At 45.6% G+C, this 16,875-nt stretch overlaps 6 protein-coding genes across 6 annotated transcripts; 4 read left to right on the forward strand and 2 right to left on the reverse strand.

Moving 5' to 3' along the window:
* Window positions 1-5,513: 5,513 nt before the first annotated feature.
* On the forward strand, window positions 5,514-6,205 carry GUITHDRAFT_136912 (hypothetical protein; the record flags this gene model as incomplete). Its single annotated transcript, XM_005835339.1, has 3 exons — window positions 5,514-5,552; window positions 5,754-6,089; window positions 6,167-6,205. The coding sequence occupies 3 exons, from the start codon at window positions 5,514-5,516 to the stop codon at window positions 6,203-6,205; spliced, it is 414 nt and encodes a 137-aa protein (XP_005835396.1).
* Window positions 6,206-6,665: 460 nt separating this feature from the next.
* Window positions 6,666-7,250, forward strand: GUITHDRAFT_106021 (hypothetical protein; the record flags this gene model as incomplete). Its single annotated transcript, XM_005835340.1, has 1 exon — window positions 6,666-7,250. The coding sequence occupies one exon, from the start codon at window positions 6,666-6,668 to the stop codon at window positions 7,248-7,250; it is 585 nt and encodes a 194-aa protein (XP_005835397.1).
* Window positions 7,251-7,465: 215 nt separating this feature from the next.
* Window positions 7,466-8,167, reverse strand: GUITHDRAFT_136913 (hypothetical protein; the record flags this gene model as incomplete). The annotated part of the gene is made up of 1 exon (XM_005835341.1): window positions 7,466-8,167. The coding sequence occupies one exon, from the start codon at window positions 8,165-8,167 to the stop codon at window positions 7,466-7,468; it is 702 nt and encodes a 233-aa protein (XP_005835398.1).
* A 389-nt stretch (window positions 8,168-8,556) lies between these two features.
* Window positions 8,557-9,356, reverse strand: GUITHDRAFT_151886 (hypothetical protein). Its single transcript, XM_005835342.1, has one exon. The coding sequence runs from the start codon at window positions 9,227-9,229 to the stop codon at window positions 8,996-8,998; it is 234 nt and encodes a 77-aa protein (XP_005835399.1). The 5' UTR covers window positions 9,230-9,356; the 3' UTR covers window positions 8,557-8,995.
* Window positions 9,357-10,887: 1,531 nt separating this feature from the next.
* Window positions 10,888-11,049, forward strand: GUITHDRAFT_151887 (hypothetical protein; the record flags this gene model as incomplete). The annotated part of the gene is made up of 1 exon (XM_005835343.1): window positions 10,888-11,049. A coding segment is annotated over one exon (162 nt), but the record flags the coding sequence as incomplete, so codon positions are not given.
* A 2,070-nt stretch (window positions 11,050-13,119) lies between these two features.
* On the forward strand, window positions 13,120-15,928 carry GUITHDRAFT_136915 (hypothetical protein; the record flags this gene model as incomplete). Its single annotated transcript, XM_005835344.1, has 6 exons — window positions 13,120-13,233; window positions 13,283-13,363; window positions 13,442-14,676; window positions 14,811-14,950; window positions 15,071-15,135; window positions 15,191-15,928. The coding sequence occupies 6 exons, from the start codon at window positions 13,120-13,122 to the stop codon at window positions 15,926-15,928; spliced, it is 2,373 nt and encodes a 790-aa protein (XP_005835401.1).
* Between the last annotated feature and the right edge of the window lie 947 nt (window positions 15,929-16,875).

Genomic DNA, 16,875 nt, shown 5'->3' on the forward strand with positions numbered 1-16,875 from the left:
AGTATTCTGTAAGACTTGGGATCTGGCAGCAGACGTACTTGGTAGATATTGTTTTGGTTTCTCTCTTTCAATGTTTATGTTTCTTCTCTGGACTGGTCCTGGAAGCAGGGAGATCATTGCTGACTGATCGCTTCATGTTTCGAGCATCTCTATCTTTGAGCGCTGCACGAAATCGTAGAAGCAAAAAGTTTGTTTTGTCCGTCGTGATAATCTGGTCTGTGGGGGGGGACGTATCATGAGTTGCATAATACGCCTGAGGGTTCTTGGTTCGATGCTTGCCTCTGTGCATCTTAGAAAACATTCCATTCGATGGAAGATCATCCAGAAGAGATCCCATGTCAGAGCACTTGTCCAATCTGACGTCCCAGCTCGGTTTCTATTCCAGTTGACAGTTGCAGCTCCTCGTTCCTCTAGCTTCCCCTTCAGTCAACCTCTTATCCTCTTACTTTCGCTTCTCCTGTCTGCTTCCTCCTCCTCTCCTACCTCTCTCCTTCAGCTCCTCTCCTTCACTCCTCGACTTTCTCCTGCCTTCTCCCCGTTCTCGACTCTTCTCACTTGTGTCGAGGTTGCTTCTCTTTACCACGGTACCCCTACCCACTCCTTCTCACCAACATCCTCACCAATTATGACCCCTACCCCCCCAATTACATGTCTCGTCCGATCATCACTCTCCCTCCCAGAGTTCCACTACCACCCCCTACCCCTTAGAAAGTGACGAGCACAAACCGTTGAATAACCGTTAAAAATTCTGGAAACGTAAGCAGGGGGATGAGGGTTTAGGAGGGGCGAAATGGCGGGCGAATGGCAGGCAGGGATGATGGCTGGCTACCAAGGCGGAGCCGGAGGAAGGAGAGGAGAGAAGACGAAAAAGGTGAAAGTGATCGCTTCAGTGAAGAGTTTGCAACAAGCAGACCAGGATGATCTTATTCTTGTTGAATGGAATGGCAAGCGGAAGCAGGTAAAATCAAGCCTCTTGTTCCGAATCGAAGAAAACGAGTCAGTCTTGAATGAGACAGCTGAGGCTCGCTGGAGAAGCAGCAGTTTTGAATCGCATTGGCTTGCTGAAATTATTGAGAGATCATCTGAGAGACTAAGCCCCTTGCTCAAAGGTAAGATCAATTCCGCTGGGCATGCCTGTGACTCTCTATTTGAATCAGAGTCGCATGGGAAATTGCACTCCATTTCCGATGGATCGCTGTCATCGCATTCGCGCAGAATGAACGTTGGATCAAGATTGCCCTTGTTTCAACAAGACATGAAGAGAGTGAGAAAGAAAAAGTTGCAGGATCAACATTCGACCAACATCACAATTGTGAAGAGAAGGCAGAATGATCTGCCGAGAGCTTCCGTAACATCAATTGAGAAATCCCCCAGTCAAGTGGTTGCTCAAAACCTCGACATGGCATTGGAGTCTTGTTTCAGCCCTGAACCTGATACTGTCAAGGTCTCAAAATCCAGACCATCAGGTGTCTTGGTCAACAAAATTGAAACGAAAGAAAAATACCTGAATTCTCTCGATGCATCCACGGAGAACGTTAGCATGAACAAACTGAGCTCTAAATCTATTGTCATCAAAGATGGGCATCCCGATAGTAGCAAGGTTTTGAATCGGGGTAGCTCCAAAGGTCCGCGAATTCATCATGATACGAACAACGCAAGTGACACAACTTCAACAACTGTAAACTGTAAGGAACCTTCCAAAAAAGACAAAGAATGCTCAAAGCTTGTGCAAAAAATTGTTGAAAATCAAACGAAAGAAAAAGTAGATCTCCGTGGTCGATTCTTCGATATCAATCAGCTACGGAATGTCTTTGAAGCTCTTGTTTCGAATCAGTCTTGCACAAGCCTTGATCTGAGATGTTGCATGATACGAAATACTGGCTGTAAGGAATTGTGCAGACGTCTGTTACAGCATGGATGCAATTTGCGATGGATAGATTTGGCTGAAAATGATCTTACAGAGGTTTGTATCCCAGATCTTCTGGAATCACTGAGAAATTCGCCTTTGATCTGGTACATTGATCTTCGTTCGAATGCAATCTCCCACAATGCTTTGAAAGACATTGAACGATTTCTGACGGCATTCCCCCGAAACCTTGAGGGTAAGAGAAGAAAGATAGAATTGGATTCAATCGTACTGGAAGGAGGCCAGGCCGAAGATTTATCGATGGATGACGAATCAGATGATTCTCTCCATAGTGTGGACATGGAGGCGAGATCTTCATGTGCAGATGACTTTGACGAAGAGTTTCATGAAAAAGATCTGGAAGAAGAGAGTCATGATATGTGTCACTCTGGCATGGTCAGTGATGGTCGCGCTGATGATGAAATTGAACCGGAAATCCCTGCTTTCTTTCAACCCCGCAATTCGCTGAAAGAGAATTTCAATGTGGTCGATAAAGTCCATCAGCAAAAAAATTATCTGCAACCCCCTCAATTTAAGAAGAGCTCTTTGTCCATTGGAAAGGGCCAAAGAAACCTGAAGCTTAAAAAAAGCCGTCTTCCAAATCAATCTCGAAATGCCCACAAGGATGTTACCAAGAACTCATCGGAATCAAATGAGACTGATGTCTGGTTGTCACTTTGGGATAAAAAATGTGCAAAAATGGCTAAAAAGTCAAAGAAAAGAATTAGCACCTCATCTAGATCAACAGGCTCAAACAATTCTTTTCCGGCCGCTTATGGCGTCGGATCTTTGATCCCACCTTCAAAGATTAGACAACCCACTGCTAGAGGGCAACCGCTTCACGATGACCAAAGCCAAATGTCTATGAAGGATGATTTGAGTCAGCCTTCTACAACTGATGATCGCCAGTCATTTCAGGTTCAGATTCAAGAAAGCTCAAACAACTCAAGAACACCTCACAGGTTGGATCTTTGTGGAATTGTGTTGCTTCACTTTAACTAACAAAATTCTCAGCAATGTCGATCAGCCCTTGAAGTGCCGTATACAGACATCTTTTCCACGGAAACTTCCATTTGAATCCTTGAAAGTGATGTTTGATTGTGCAAAGGTTGGCAAAAAACTGCTCAATCCTATTTGGATTTCTGTCTCGAGATTGAATTCAAATTCACAAACTTCAGCCCCTGAATTGCTTGATGAAGGGAAAATTAGGGCAGGATTCAGGAAATGCGAGGAAATCTTTGGAAATTTGCGCAGGGAGAAACCTGTGTCAGATGACAGGGTTTCACCCGAATCAATTTCCGATTGTCATTTATTCTTTCAGAACGTCACACACACATTGCAAAGCTTTGCATCACGAAATATTTGTAACCTCGCACGAGCTGGTTTGAAAAGAGAAATTCTAAGAGGGATTGATCACCTTTTCACAGATAATGGCAATGTCTACGATGCTTTGAATAATGGGACTTTGTTTGAATGGTGTAAAATCTACTGCATATTTTTCAATTTTTGTTTGCGATGGCTTAAGGAAATTGATTCCTGGGAGGTGCTGGTAAGCGAAAATATATCAGGGATGGAAGACTTTGGGTTTTTGCTAAACCGGTACAGCTTTTCCAAACTTGTAGAACGACTGTTGAGAACATTTTTGTACGTACTTGCTGAACCATCTCTTGGCCGCAGATTTGAAAACATGATCGGTGCAAGATTAAAGCATGGACCACATGAATTGCTAACAGGGCAATATGCAAGCATAGAATGCATTTTGCAGTTGTGGTCAGAAGTAATTCTTTTCCTGGACGAAGAACCTTGTGGATATTGGAGGAAATTGCAAGAAATCGTCAATGATCATCGCATCGAAAGCAAGGTTGCTTCACAATTCACGTTACCTCATCTGCGGGAAAGGCCAAGAGCTTCACAATGCATCAAATATCTTCACAGCCTCAATTCGACTGATTACAAAACTTGTGTTCGGGAAGAGGCAATGGAATTCTGGTGGCTATCGCTTTTTTTTTCCATAATTGTGTACTATCTATTCGATGTCCCTCGTCAGCCTGCTTGGGATTTCCTGTCTTTTCTACTCTCAAATTCTCCATTAGTTGGTGATATGAATGATGCTTCATACGAAGATGGCTCCCTGTTTGGGGTAGATCTGTTCCGAAGTCACCAATGTAAGGGATTGTATGAAGCTGAATTGATAGATCGGTGCTCAGTGTGCATGACATTATGGCCTTTCTGCGATGAGGAAGGCAGAGCAACTTTCTCGAATCTCAAATTGATACGTGAAATCAATGTGCAGACGTATCATGTAAATGCGAGCAGTCGTCGAGGATTGATTTCGGAGCTTTGGAGGATTTTGAACATGGAAAAAGGAACAGGAACAGATTTCAGTGGTCGAAATTATCATGCTTCCCCTGCTGATTTCCAGTACTTAGGAAAACTTCCGAATGACTATCCTTTTGATGTTCAAAACAAAACATGCCGTGGTTCCACGGTTTGCTCTAACCTTGTAAGCCTGATTCAAAATATTGTGCTCAGAACACAAGGCCTTGACCACAAGACAGCTGTTGCCTGCAAAAATGAGTATATTTCTGGATTTGTCAAAATGTAAGTAGCGATCTGTTCCTGCGGGTGTATGACACTTAGAAACAGGTACAGTTCCATGGTTGCAGGATTGTGCAAGTCGACTTTTCTTATCGGAGGGGATGCAGATCATGAAAGCTGCAATGCTGTACGGTGTCAAAGTTCCATTGAAGCTGAAAAATTCAGAAGCAGTGTCCTTCTGCTATGCACTATTGCTTTGCTTGCTCCAGAACAAGGTTCTGTAAACTTTTCAAGCATATCGTCAAAATTGACTGCAATGGTATATATTCCCGCGCAAGTGAATATGTATTGGGATCAGGACACCAAAGCGATAGAAAGAAACTTCGATATCAGAAGCACACTTGTAAGTTCAATGAGTCATCTGACAAAGATGAGATTGCAAAAAGGTCATTCTGCTACTTTGCTTCTCAACTTCTTGTCAAGATTGTTGAAATTTGGGTTGATGGAAGTCAATTGCAAGAGTGAAATGTCAGCGCCGATTCCACATCCCAGCATTGTTCTTTCAAGACCGCACATACCAGCGAAAGATGCCAGTGCAGCTAACACCTTTGAATTGACTCTGAAGCATAAATCACGTTCGCTGATGACAGCCATTCTAAAGGTGTTCACGGAGATTACAGATCTTTCCTTCAAGTTTTTGACAAAGAATTCGATCGTGGGTGGTAGACTCAATGAGAAGTTGAGTGAGTTTCTCAATGAACTCTCATCGGTATATGGCGTTGAAACACAGAAAGTTCTTGCGAATTTTGGCGATGATCGCGAGAACAGTAAGGACGTGGACGAAGCAATCACAGATCTATTTCAGTCAGTCATCACAAATGTGAATCATATGAATCATGTTGTCTTTGACGCTGTCAAAACAAATCAAAATGAAGAAGATGAATCGATGGATCACGACGATTTTTGGGATGTCATTGCGTGTGATGCGGATACTTCCCTGCAAATGAGTAGAGGGATAGTTAAAAAGCTCCATCCGTGTTCCAAGATTTTATCTACTTGCTTAAACAAAATGAAGAACTTCAGCGAAAATGATATTCGAAGGATCAAGGTATGCAGGTTGTATGGTGAGCTATCAGTTCTCCTATTGAGACACGGGCATCTTGAGTGGAATGACTGCAAATTCTATTTCACACAAAGCAATTCATTTGAAATCCGCAGGAGTGTTGCATTGACTTGGAAATTCTTCATCCAAGGGCTCAAATACCCTCTTGACTTGTGGATTGACATCACCTTTCAAGATTTGTTGCAGATGTGGTTCATTTTCATGTGTGACAGAAGAACGTATATGTTCAAACCTACCAGCAACACTTTCTTTATCAAAGACCTTCAACAAGAGTTGACCTACATCATCTCAAATTTGCGGGTGGTTCCTTTCATGCAGGATTGTTTTCGCAACATTCTATCCATCCCAAATGGCCGAACGGAAGCTCTGTTCGAAAACGAGGGATTCATGGATAGGTTATCAGTGATCAAGCATTTCCTCGAGAATATTGCCGGCCATAATTCTCAGAAATATCATGATATTTTCAATGAATGGATTCAGGTGTTGAGGAAGGAATTGTTCATGATTGAAGGAAGTGACAAGGTAGATTTCATGATATTTGCCTTCGAAATCTTGTCAAGAGTGCTGCCGATATCAGCGGAACGATTGCATGCTTGCAGTACAATCCACAAATCAAATGGAAGCACTCTACTGCTTGACCTGCACGAAATGCTTTTTTCCAATTTTGATCAGTCGAAGTCCAATGATGGTTTCACCGAAATTCAGATGAGCAAGATTGCAAATGCTCAAGCAAGATGCATTCCATTCTTTTTACAGGGATTGTTGAAGATGAATAATTGTTTTCAGAACAAAAGATTGGAGAAAATTATGATGACTCTTTTGCGTGATTCTCTTGAATCGGGGATTGAACTGGTACAGACACAGACAGTATTGTTTTTCAATCAAAGTCATAGTTTTGAGCACTGGTGTCCGGATGATTTCATTCAAAGTTTGTTCTTTAATCATATCCTTGAATTTGTTGTGGTTGATCGCGAAGCTAAGGACAAGGAGACATCCTTTGAGGTTCCAAACTTTTTGTTGACTGCAAACCAGTTGGGGCGGAGGTTATTCGTTTCCATGATTGCTCAAATGTTAAATCGTTGTATCTTGGCAACAGCAATGGATGGGACTGTGAAAAGTGCAAGACTGAGCGTGCTCAGGACTCTCCACATGTTACTAAAACTGTTAGTCCAAACATCTCCAGAATGTTTGGAGACCGGGCATGTCGAAGACATTCCGGTATTGATGAAAGAATGTCTCGTTTATGCTTCCTTCTTGTGCGTCAGAAAATTCATGGAATTGTTCGGCAGAGAGCTGGTCTTAGGTTCGGCATACCTCGACGAGACGTTCGCGACCATTAGGGAGAAATTGATGAAGACCAGTCAGCAGATGACTCGACTGCCAGTGCTCTCCCAATCCGTCGAACCTTCTGGACCTCAAGGCAGGCAGACACCTTGCCGAGAGCTCCTCGAGGTTTTGTTTTGGCTGCAGCAAATGGACGATGATTGTCACGAGGTCGTGCTTGAGCTTCTTCCAGCCCTCGCCAGCTGCTTCAGTGGAACATGCGAAGCAGATTCACACGACATCGCACTGAGCTCTGCTTTTCAACATTTCCTCAGCCGCCTCCGAATCCAAGGTCATGAATTCTTCCATCCTAACGATCAGGAGAAAATTCGGAACGTCAATCAACTTCTTTTGATCTGATTTAATGAATTCACAAAAACACTAACAAACTACAGTGCGCGTACGGACGGCATAGAAGCATTATTCCTACACATCGGAATATTGTCTCATGTATGAATTGCATTGAAAATACATAAACATTCATCTTCACCAGAAAAGATGAGTGAAAATCGATTCAACAGCAACCAGCAATCTATTTGCGCTTTGGTATGCGACGATGTCCTGTTACAAACGTGTCAGCGTGACGGTTTCTTTGTTCCGACATGCTTACGAGAGAAGGAGTAACTTTGCGATGACTCTCCGCACGCTGCAGCAATAGCATTGTTCTGAAGACTTTCTTGTGTCACTGCATGTGCTAGCTTTGAAGGTACCAAGGTAGTGGGCTCAAGGAGCCGAGACACAAAAGCAGAAAAAAGGAAAATCTCAGCTGCCAAGGGAGTGATCATATTGCTTGCTCCGAAAGACATGGCTGGACATACACGACGTCCAAATCCATGGATAGCATCCATGGAGAGAGATGAAGCTCGTTGTGACGTAATCGCAGCGAGAGGTTGCGCGAATGTCTGCCATGACCCAGGGATTGCAGCCTTCCATTTCCCCATAATCCATTCATGCCCGCGACCATACATTGAAATCGACACAACAGTACAAGCTAAGAGTGTGTACGCACTGCTAAGAAAATTCATGCGCAAAGCAGGATTCATCATGGCTCGCAAGCCGTCCAAGAAGATTGCGGCAGCCCCTGCTCGTGCCATTGTTCTCATCGCATCAAATTGCGCGTTCACACGGAGCTTCCTACCATGGCTCTCCATCATCAAGGACGGCATAGGGTGCATTGAAGAGCTCAATGGGCTTGAGGGCTTGAGGGCTGAGCTCAACTGCATGGCGGCCGCATGCTGCGCTGCTACTAGAACGAGAAGCACGAACAACCGCGCCATGCCTGGAAAATATTTGAAATGATTGCTCTCTTTGAAAGAGCTGTGTAAAATTTCAAAATACTGGGGAAATGTTTCTATTCGGCAAAAAAATCTTGCAGGGGCGGATCGAGTGGGTGCAACATTTTGAAGACCATCGACCAGACAACAGATCTTATTTTTTAAAAATATTCTTGTACTGAAGTTTTAAAATACATTGATATATCAAATAGATTACTTATTTTCAACTTTTATTATATTTTAGATGTGGTTTGTGATGACTTTTTCTTTCATTCTCTATGTCATAACGAATGGCCGCATCCACGAGAAGATAGGGAAAGGGTGGTGAAGACAGTCAAAGTGAGGGGTACTTGTAGAAATCAGAGAAAAAGCTTGAGGTACCCCAAACGATGTCGGATAGAATTGAGATCGACTAGAGGTAGAGATGAAGGTTCAAGCATGGCGAAATGAGGTGATAAGGAAAGAGATAGACAGTAGGAGCTTGTTCACAGCCAGAGACGGAGCCAGATAAAGAAAGATCATGACATGTCCCACAGCAAACATCATCCTTTAACCTTACGAAGTGCATTCGAAGCTGCCTTGTGCCCCCCCTGAGCTGCAATCTTCAAGTATGATATACCCTGCTTCTTTGACCTTGGCACGAGATGTCCTTCCAAGTACAGGTTTGCTAACATGTAGCTGCGAGCATTCAGAAAATGAAGCTGGTTTTCATCACTTTGATACCATGCTTCAGGGTGCCTCTGCTTGCATGCAACCTCTAGGAACGTAAGCCCTTCCTTCCTCGATTCAACGCTTGGCTCGTACTTGTCCTATAAAGCCCATCATGCAAATTTAAACCCTCGAAACCGAGCGGACCTGAATGTAGATCTTTGCGAGCTCGTAAGCTGACAGAGAGTTAATGTGGTCGTCCGTGGAGGGATCCATGGCGGCCTTGAAGTACTTGACAGCCTGCGTTTGATTCACGCATGCGATAGAAGAATGTCTACCATGCACCAGGTCCATGTTTGCATCAACTCCGATGCCTTCCTTGTAGAAGCGACCCACTTCAAACTGCGTCACGCCCATCACTCCTCTGAGTCGACGAGCTCCAAAGTACCGTTGAATCTCGAATGCCTGCTTCTGCTGCAGCGAGAAGAAGTTCAAGCGCCTTTGCAAAATCCTGTAGCAAAGATCATTTGTCTCAGAAAGAAGGAGGAGGAAGCGAATTCCTGAACACAAGCGGTTCCATTGTAAAACATACAAGCCAAATTGTGCATTGCAAAAATACATCCAGTGTCTACACTTCTTCGAAGATAGTGTAACTGTTATGAAGTTAGACAGATTTGAAGCAACAAGCACGCTTATACCGCTAATTTTAGATCAGCTTCGTCTCGCGATGTTTGAAGAATACTTTGTGCCAGATCATTCAATGCCCTTCCGTGATTGCAATCGAGATCCACAGCGTCCTGTTTTCAACTGGTCACCGATTGTTCCGCATTTCATGAACCACCTGAAAATATTTTCTTGCCATCCTTTCATCTTTTGGCATGACTTCTCCGAGCTGTCATCTGACTATCACCTCATCACGATATCAAGGAGGAGCTCACACCGCGTAATATGTCCCCAAAGTGTAACACGCCTCTGCATCTCCTCTCTTTGCTCTCTTGCGTAGATCTTTGATTTCCTGCCAAACGAATTCAATATAGGAATTCAATTCTTGTAGATGCATGATCATAATATCGAATTTGAAAAAAAACCTCACTTCTTCCATTCTTTTCTTTGCTTCGAACGGAAATGAGAATTTCTCATAAGCGTCTTGAAATTCATTTTCTATCTCCAAACGGTCTTGTTCACCAAGATAGTAATCTTCTGCTTTAAATTCTGTCGAGCCTTATAGATTTGATTAGAACTTCTACACTGATTTCCGAGGTTGAATACTTTTCTTGCTGATTTTCGTGTCGGCGACCTGTAATGATCAGGTTAAGTGTTTTTTTAAGGAACAAAGATTTTGTTGTATCAATACTTCCAAAGAATCCCTAAAATTCTCTGTAATCGGCAACACCTGCCACAAGCTTGTTGGCAAGAGCGTGATCAGCATGCAAGAGTCGCACAAGGAAATCATCATTCACGTCCTTGCGATGCAACAACAGACTCTGGACAAAGCTTCAATGCTGGTTTCAAGAAGGCCTTGCAACGTACAGTTCCATTCAATTTTCTCAAGAAAGCTCCAAATCGATCGAATCCAAGCTCTTTCCATGGGCAGTCTTGGTCATATTTTTCCTGGTCGGAATTCTCTGCATCAAGATAAAAGTAATCAGCAATCATTCATAGACCTTCCAGTGGGTCCTAAGAGTTGCTGCCATGATTCCTTTAGGAAATCCGTTGACGAGATCGATCATCTACGAAGGGTCATAACAGGGATTCTCAAATTGCTTTCTCGACCTGTTTGTTCAAAGAGTCCGGAATAAAGATCTACCAAGCATTGAGAAGAGACTACAAAACGTTGAGACAATACCTGAGACGGAGATGTATTGTCCTTGTCGCTTTTGCCTCTCTTTCTGAAAAGATTTTCGAGCTGCATGATCTCTGTACGGTAAGGGTTTTGAGATGAGTCTAACAACCAAGAACCTCATCGTCATCATCCGGCTCCCGATTGTGATGTCCAGCTCCTTTGTCTTGAGGCAGTTGATTCTGCAAGAAGTCCCAGTAACCCAGCAGTCTCGTTTGATTCAATCAGCGGAGCTACATTGTCTGCTTGCACTCAAGTCAGTCACCATGTGCTGGTGCTTTCTTGTACCTTTGCTTCCACCAGCAATTTTGGAGCTCTTAGTGCCTTCCAGGTTGTAGCTTATCAGAAAACCTCGAATGGTACGAACCAGACTTACGACAATCTTTTTCGTGCTTGACCGCAACGTCCTCTACTCACAAGTATGTAACCAGCAGGAGAGATGCGATCCATCTCTTACCTGAGGAGAACCTCTTGGAACAGTATTCACACTCAAACATGGACTTTGAACATGACTCTTGTTCGTCACACGCCTGGAATTTGCAAGCAGACATCATGTGAATCTTTGATCTGTGAGGATGGACAGACCTCCCGTTTGACAGTGTCCCAATTCAGCTGCTGAATTTGGCTCGAACCGTCATCGAACACTTCGTTCTTGAATGGATGGCTCGATTCCGTATCTGTCTCCTGAAGTACAAGATATCAGCAAGGATGGAGTATGGAGTTTAGAAAAATCACGTTATAGTACTGGGCACCGTACATTGTTTCCATCAGCTTCTGGTGTTCCTCTAAAGACGCAAACATCAATGTTTTAGACAAATCCATCAAAGGTATGCCTTCGTCAAAATCAGAAGCTTCTTCGATCTGTTCACCGGAATGAGATGTGACATCGCTACAGCAAACTCCCCGCAATCACCTCTTTCAATGCTTTCTTCACTGCAGCATTCTTTATTCCTCTTCCAGCACCTGTTCTTCAACGTCACGTGCGATGATAAATTCTTCCCATTCATTCTACTCTGCCGGATCTCTTTCTCCATGTCATGACTACTCGTGGGTTGCGGTCGCTCCTGAACAGATGCCTGCCGAGGAATTCATGTGTAGGACGATCTCTACACTTTGCATCTCAAACCTGATTCCTCTCATCTTCAACATGTTTGTGTATTTCTTGCCAACTCATGCCCTGACTTTCTACCCAGTGTTCTCCTGTCCGCTTCCTTGGGTCCCAGCGTGCTCTCTCGTAGGAAGTAGCATTTTGCATCATTCTTTTCCTGCGACGCCGCGTCATGGCTCACAAGTTGTTTCAGCAGAGCACCTCTTCTCCTTGCGGCGCTCAGTCTTGGAAGACACGCCATGCCGTTGCAGGAGATGGTCGACCATGTTGTCGTCAATGTCTGGAATCTCTTCTGGCCGAACGTCCTTGAGCAACTCGGACAAGCCGCTTGAGCTGTCTGCTTCCATGGGGCGCTTCTTGATCTTAGGAGCTTGCACATACCTGAACTCCATCGGAGAGCCATTTCCCACACCATCTCCCAGCCCTCCCCTTAGCACCAACACCCTACCAACTCTTTCCTCTGAGACGAAGCAGGAGAAGCAACACACGATCACGAGACTTCGCAGCATGCTTCCATGCACGTCATGGCTCGCCAAGTCTGCCCCTTCCACCTTCTCCTTCCTCTGCAGCATATGCTGCCGTCAGGCTGGTCACACGATCCTGCATGGCCGGACGCATCCCATAGCCATGGGGCAGCACAGGATGCCAGGCCGACAAATAAGGGACAGCCAAAAGACAGCAAGAGTACGTGGAATGTCGGGGAGTTCCTTGGGAATGTCAAGGGAAAGAATGGGAGAGGGGGAGAGAAAGGCGGGAGGGAGGGAGCCAGAGAGGAGGGACGGAGGGAAGAAGGGAGCAAGGGAGGGAGCGAGCGAGGTAGCGAGGGAGCGAGGGAGCGAGGGAGCGAGGGAGCGAGGGAGCGAGGGAGCGAGGGAGCGAGGGAGCGAGGGAGCGAGGGAGCGAGGGAGCGAGGGAGCGAGGGAGGGAGCGAGGGAGCGAGGGAGCGAGGCAGCGAGGCAGCGAGGGAGCGAGGGAGCGAGGGAGCGAGGGAGCGAGGGAGCGAGCGAGCGAGGGAGGGAGGGAGAGAGGAGGGACGGAGGGAAGAAGGGAGCGAGCGAGCGAGCGAGGGAGGGAGGGAGGGAGCGAGCGAGGGAGCGAGCGAGGGTGCGAGGGAGGGAGGGAGCGAGGGAGGGATTGGTGGAATTATCATGTGGAGAGTCTTGACGGCACAGATGTGACAGCAGTCCTTCGCGGGTATCATGGTTTCGAAACTCATAGATCACTGGATGGCTGACGCCTACAAAGGTGAAGGATCTCTATTCCGCTCACTTTCATGACGTGCGTGCAGCTGGCATTCGATTTGTTCACAAAGAAATACCAGAGCTATTATCCTTGACGGCAGAGTAATGAGTTGGAGATATGAGGGCGATTTTTGACAAGCTTTCTTGTCCGAACAGTTCGCTGCGGAATGCTCCCTTCCCTGATTCCTTCGCTTCATGGCAACGATTGAGTGTAGACGACAAGTTTCGTTTGGTGTGTCTCGCGATTGTCAAGGAGTCGAAATGGATTCACGGATTTGCAGGTTCCCATAAGCTGTGCTTTGCTCTACGTCATCTCGCTCCCATTCCTCCTTCTGTACAATGATTCACGGCAAACCCCCAAAGTGAGTCCACCACAGCTCGCACGATCGTAACATTCGATCGAGTCTTCATGGACGTCTTGGTTGACCTGCCAACCGCAGGGCGCCAGTTGTCGCAAGGCAAGCTACTGGCTCACGAGATCCCTCTTATTGAAGTCGATGGGTGTGTGCTACCTCGCAGCTTTCCTGACGAGTGCCCTTCAAGCGAGAGCTCTCTTTGGTTCGAATGGTCTACAGCCGCTGACCTACTCCAACCGGCCTCGGCCAAGCCCCCTATTCTGGTTCTTAGTGGAGAGCCCTTACGGTCCGCAGCTGCCGTTCCATGACTGGATGTTGGAAGCAGCCTGTTGGTCGGGAGTTCTGCTCTCCCTGCTGCTGGTCTTCTCAGTGTTGAACTCCTTCCTCCTTCCTCTCAGCTTGTGGCTGCTTTACTTGTCGATCGTCAACCTGGGAGGATGGGTGATGAACTACGGGTGGGAATGGCTGACACTAGAGGTAGGCTTCCTCTCAATCTTCCTGTGCCCCGTCTTCTCCCTTTCACCCTTCCCAAGGGGGTATCCTCCTCCCCGGCTCGTGCTCTGGCTCTTTCGGTGGTGCGCATTTCGGCTCATGATTGGCGCTGGCATGTCGAAGATCGGCTCTCGCTCCTCCGCCTGCTGGAAGGAGCTGACCTGTACCACCACTCATTACTTCACACAGCCGATGCCGAACCCTCTCGCATGGTTCGCTCATCAACTTCCTCTTGACGTGCACAAGATTGAAGTGTCTCTGACCTTCTTCGAGCAACTGATTCTTCCCTTTGGTATCCTTGTTCCGATCAGGGCTGTCAGATTGTTCACAGCAGTCGCTGAGCTGCTATTCCAAGTGGGGATTGTGAGCACAGGGAACTACGCCTGGATCAACTTCATTGGTGCTGTGCCGTGTCTGGCTCTCCTAGATGATCATTTCTTGTCCTTGTTCTTCCAGTCTCCTCCACACGAAGATCCTGGCGAGGACAAGGAGCGTCCTTCCGCTTCCAGGGGGTTCGTTGGTTTCCTCTCTGGCTTGCGAGCATATTGCAGGCTCGTACTGCATGTCTCCCTTGTACTTTTTATTGGTTATAAGTCAGCAGCCCCGCTCAAAGAGCTTTTCAGCCCTTCTCCCTGGCTCCATTTCTATGATGACTACTTCTTTGTGAATGCGCAGGGTGTCTTCGGATTCATCAATCAGCACAGGGTCAACCTTGTGTTATCCTACACTCATGACAAGATTCCCAAATCAATCGTCAAGAACAAAAGCAAAGGTTGTGTAGATCACCCTGGGGTCATTGCAAATGATCCTTCAGGTAGATCGCTCAGGTAAATTTCTCCGTTGCAAAGCCTCAATGCTGATCTAGGATGTATTGATGGAATAGTTGTTCGGATTTGACATTTCATTGCAACAACAATCAAGTGCGAAGTCTCTGCAAACAGACTTGCAATGCATGTTCAAGTTATGCTTCAAAAGATTTCGAAGGAGTCTCATGGAAGCCGTTGGAATTCAAGAATCTCCCAGGAAATCCACGCAAGATGCCATGGTTCAATTCTCCTTATCATCACCGTCTAGATTGGGAGATTTGGATACACACAACAGGTCAGTGACTGTAAAGATCCGTCTAGTGTCTGTTGTCCACCCGGTGTCTGTAGTCCACCTAGTGTCTGTTAAGATCCGTCCAATCTCTGTGCATCTTGATCAAGCTGACTTTATGAGAAGCTTCCTTGGAGCATCCGGCACTCATGGGGCAGAAGCTCGACGTCCCTCCATTCCTCCAGAAGTTGGTCAGTACTTCACTCTTGTAGTCAGCCGTTGACTGTTGTTGAGTCATGATCACAGGTACAAAAGATCTTAGCTGGTGACTCTGATTCCGTTTCACTTGTTGGCACTCCATGGTCTGACTTGTTGCTTGTCGCCAACAATACGCGCAAGCGCTTAATGCCCCCTACTGCCATCAAAGCTCAATATTTCTTCTACACCTACACGTCCAACAGAGAGGACGGATCCTGGTGGAAACAGACTGCTATCAAAAACAACGATGAAATGTTTTGGATCGCCAAAACAGATCGATGGAAAGGAGGAACAATTGAGAGTTTGCCACATCGGAGTCGTATCCTTCTCTTCATTGTACTCTTCATTTTCATGAAATTGTTTGAATTCGTTGAATCTTTTGGTCACTCGGTGAGTAATAGCAGTAATCCCAAGGAATGGGTGCGGGTCAGCACCTCTCAATTCCTAATGCAAGTGTTGAATGGGATAGGAGGATGGACAGTGTTTCTGCAAACTCTCTTGTTGGACTACCCAGCGCTCAGGGGCGAAGTGTGCAAGCTTCATTCTTCAAACATCTTGGAGTTTGTCTTCGCCAAAGTTCTCTCTACGAATGCTCAAGCCAGTACACAGTACCAGTCTATTTTTGTGATTTCTTTGCTCCTTGGAATCGTCAATTCAGCGAATTGTTTTGAGGTCCTGGATACATTCAAGGCGATATGCATGAAAATCGGAGGTCTTGCCTTATGTTTTCTTCTAATCTTCACATCGTACGATGCCTACAAAATATCTCAGAACCTGCAAGAGTAATATGCTCAAAGACTCAGCCATCAAGAATTAACATGTCTTTACTGATTGTTAACAGATTATTTGTTCGGATCTTTGCCAGCTTTTTGCGACTTCATGACCTTGCTTTCAGACCCTTTTCCGCTCTTTCCATCGGCGCCTTCGAATTTTCCCACGATTTCGGAAACGAGCTTATGCGTATAGGCTCCAGTATTCTGACCTTGATTCTGTTTGTTTATTCTCCGAACATGTGTTTCTGGTGTCAGCTGCCAATCAACTTCGCTGCCTTGAATTTCAAAATACTTGTGATCTCCAATGCCAATAGATGGGGGGGTGTCCTTGAAATATTTCTCTCTCACAACAGTGTGGTCTTTGGGCGTCTGAAAAGCCGAGTTGGATCTGGGATAACATCGTGAGTCGCTGTAATTCTCTCCATCGGGACTTGAACACGTCATGAACTCGTTGGCCTGCTTCAGAGCAGCAAGAGCAGCTGCCTCTCGTTTCCGAGCCTCCTCAGCTGCAATCTCCTCCTCCATGCAAGTCTGCAAGACCTTTTGCAACTGTTGGTGGAGGTTCTCGCGCTCTCTCAACCATTGATTCCTTTCTTCTTCGAATTGCACCTTCAACCCTTCAAATCCTCCCCCATCTTCCGCTGTACTAGCCCTATCTTTGTGGTCAGTACAGGAATCACGAGTTTGGATCTGCAAAGCACCTGGCAGAACTTGAAACTCTCTGATTTTGTAGTTTTATCTTGTTCTCCAATTCGTATATCCGATTATCCTTTTCTTGCAACGCATCCTGTAAGCTGTAATGCAAATCAGCGGGTAATTCCTCACAACACAATTTGGAATACCTTAAGATGCGAATTTGCTCATTGACTTTGCTTGTAGGAGAATTAGCGTTTTCACTTTGAACCGAGCTGGACTCTTTTGAAGATATCTTTAACCTCTCCAAAGTCCTTGTGTATTCCT

Source organism: Guillardia theta (assembly GCF_000315625.1).
Source record: "Guillardia theta CCMP2712 unplaced genomic scaffold GUITHscaffold_22, whole genome shotgun sequence".
NCBI classification, from domain to species: Eukaryota; class Cryptophyceae; order Pyrenomonadales; family Geminigeraceae; genus Guillardia; species Guillardia theta.

Excerpts from the sequence above, each read along its gene's own strand:
- GUITHDRAFT_151886 (XM_005835342.1), bottom strand. The coding sequence starts at position 9,229 with ATGGGCGTGACGCAGTTTGAAGTGGGTCGCTTCTACAAGGAAGGCATC.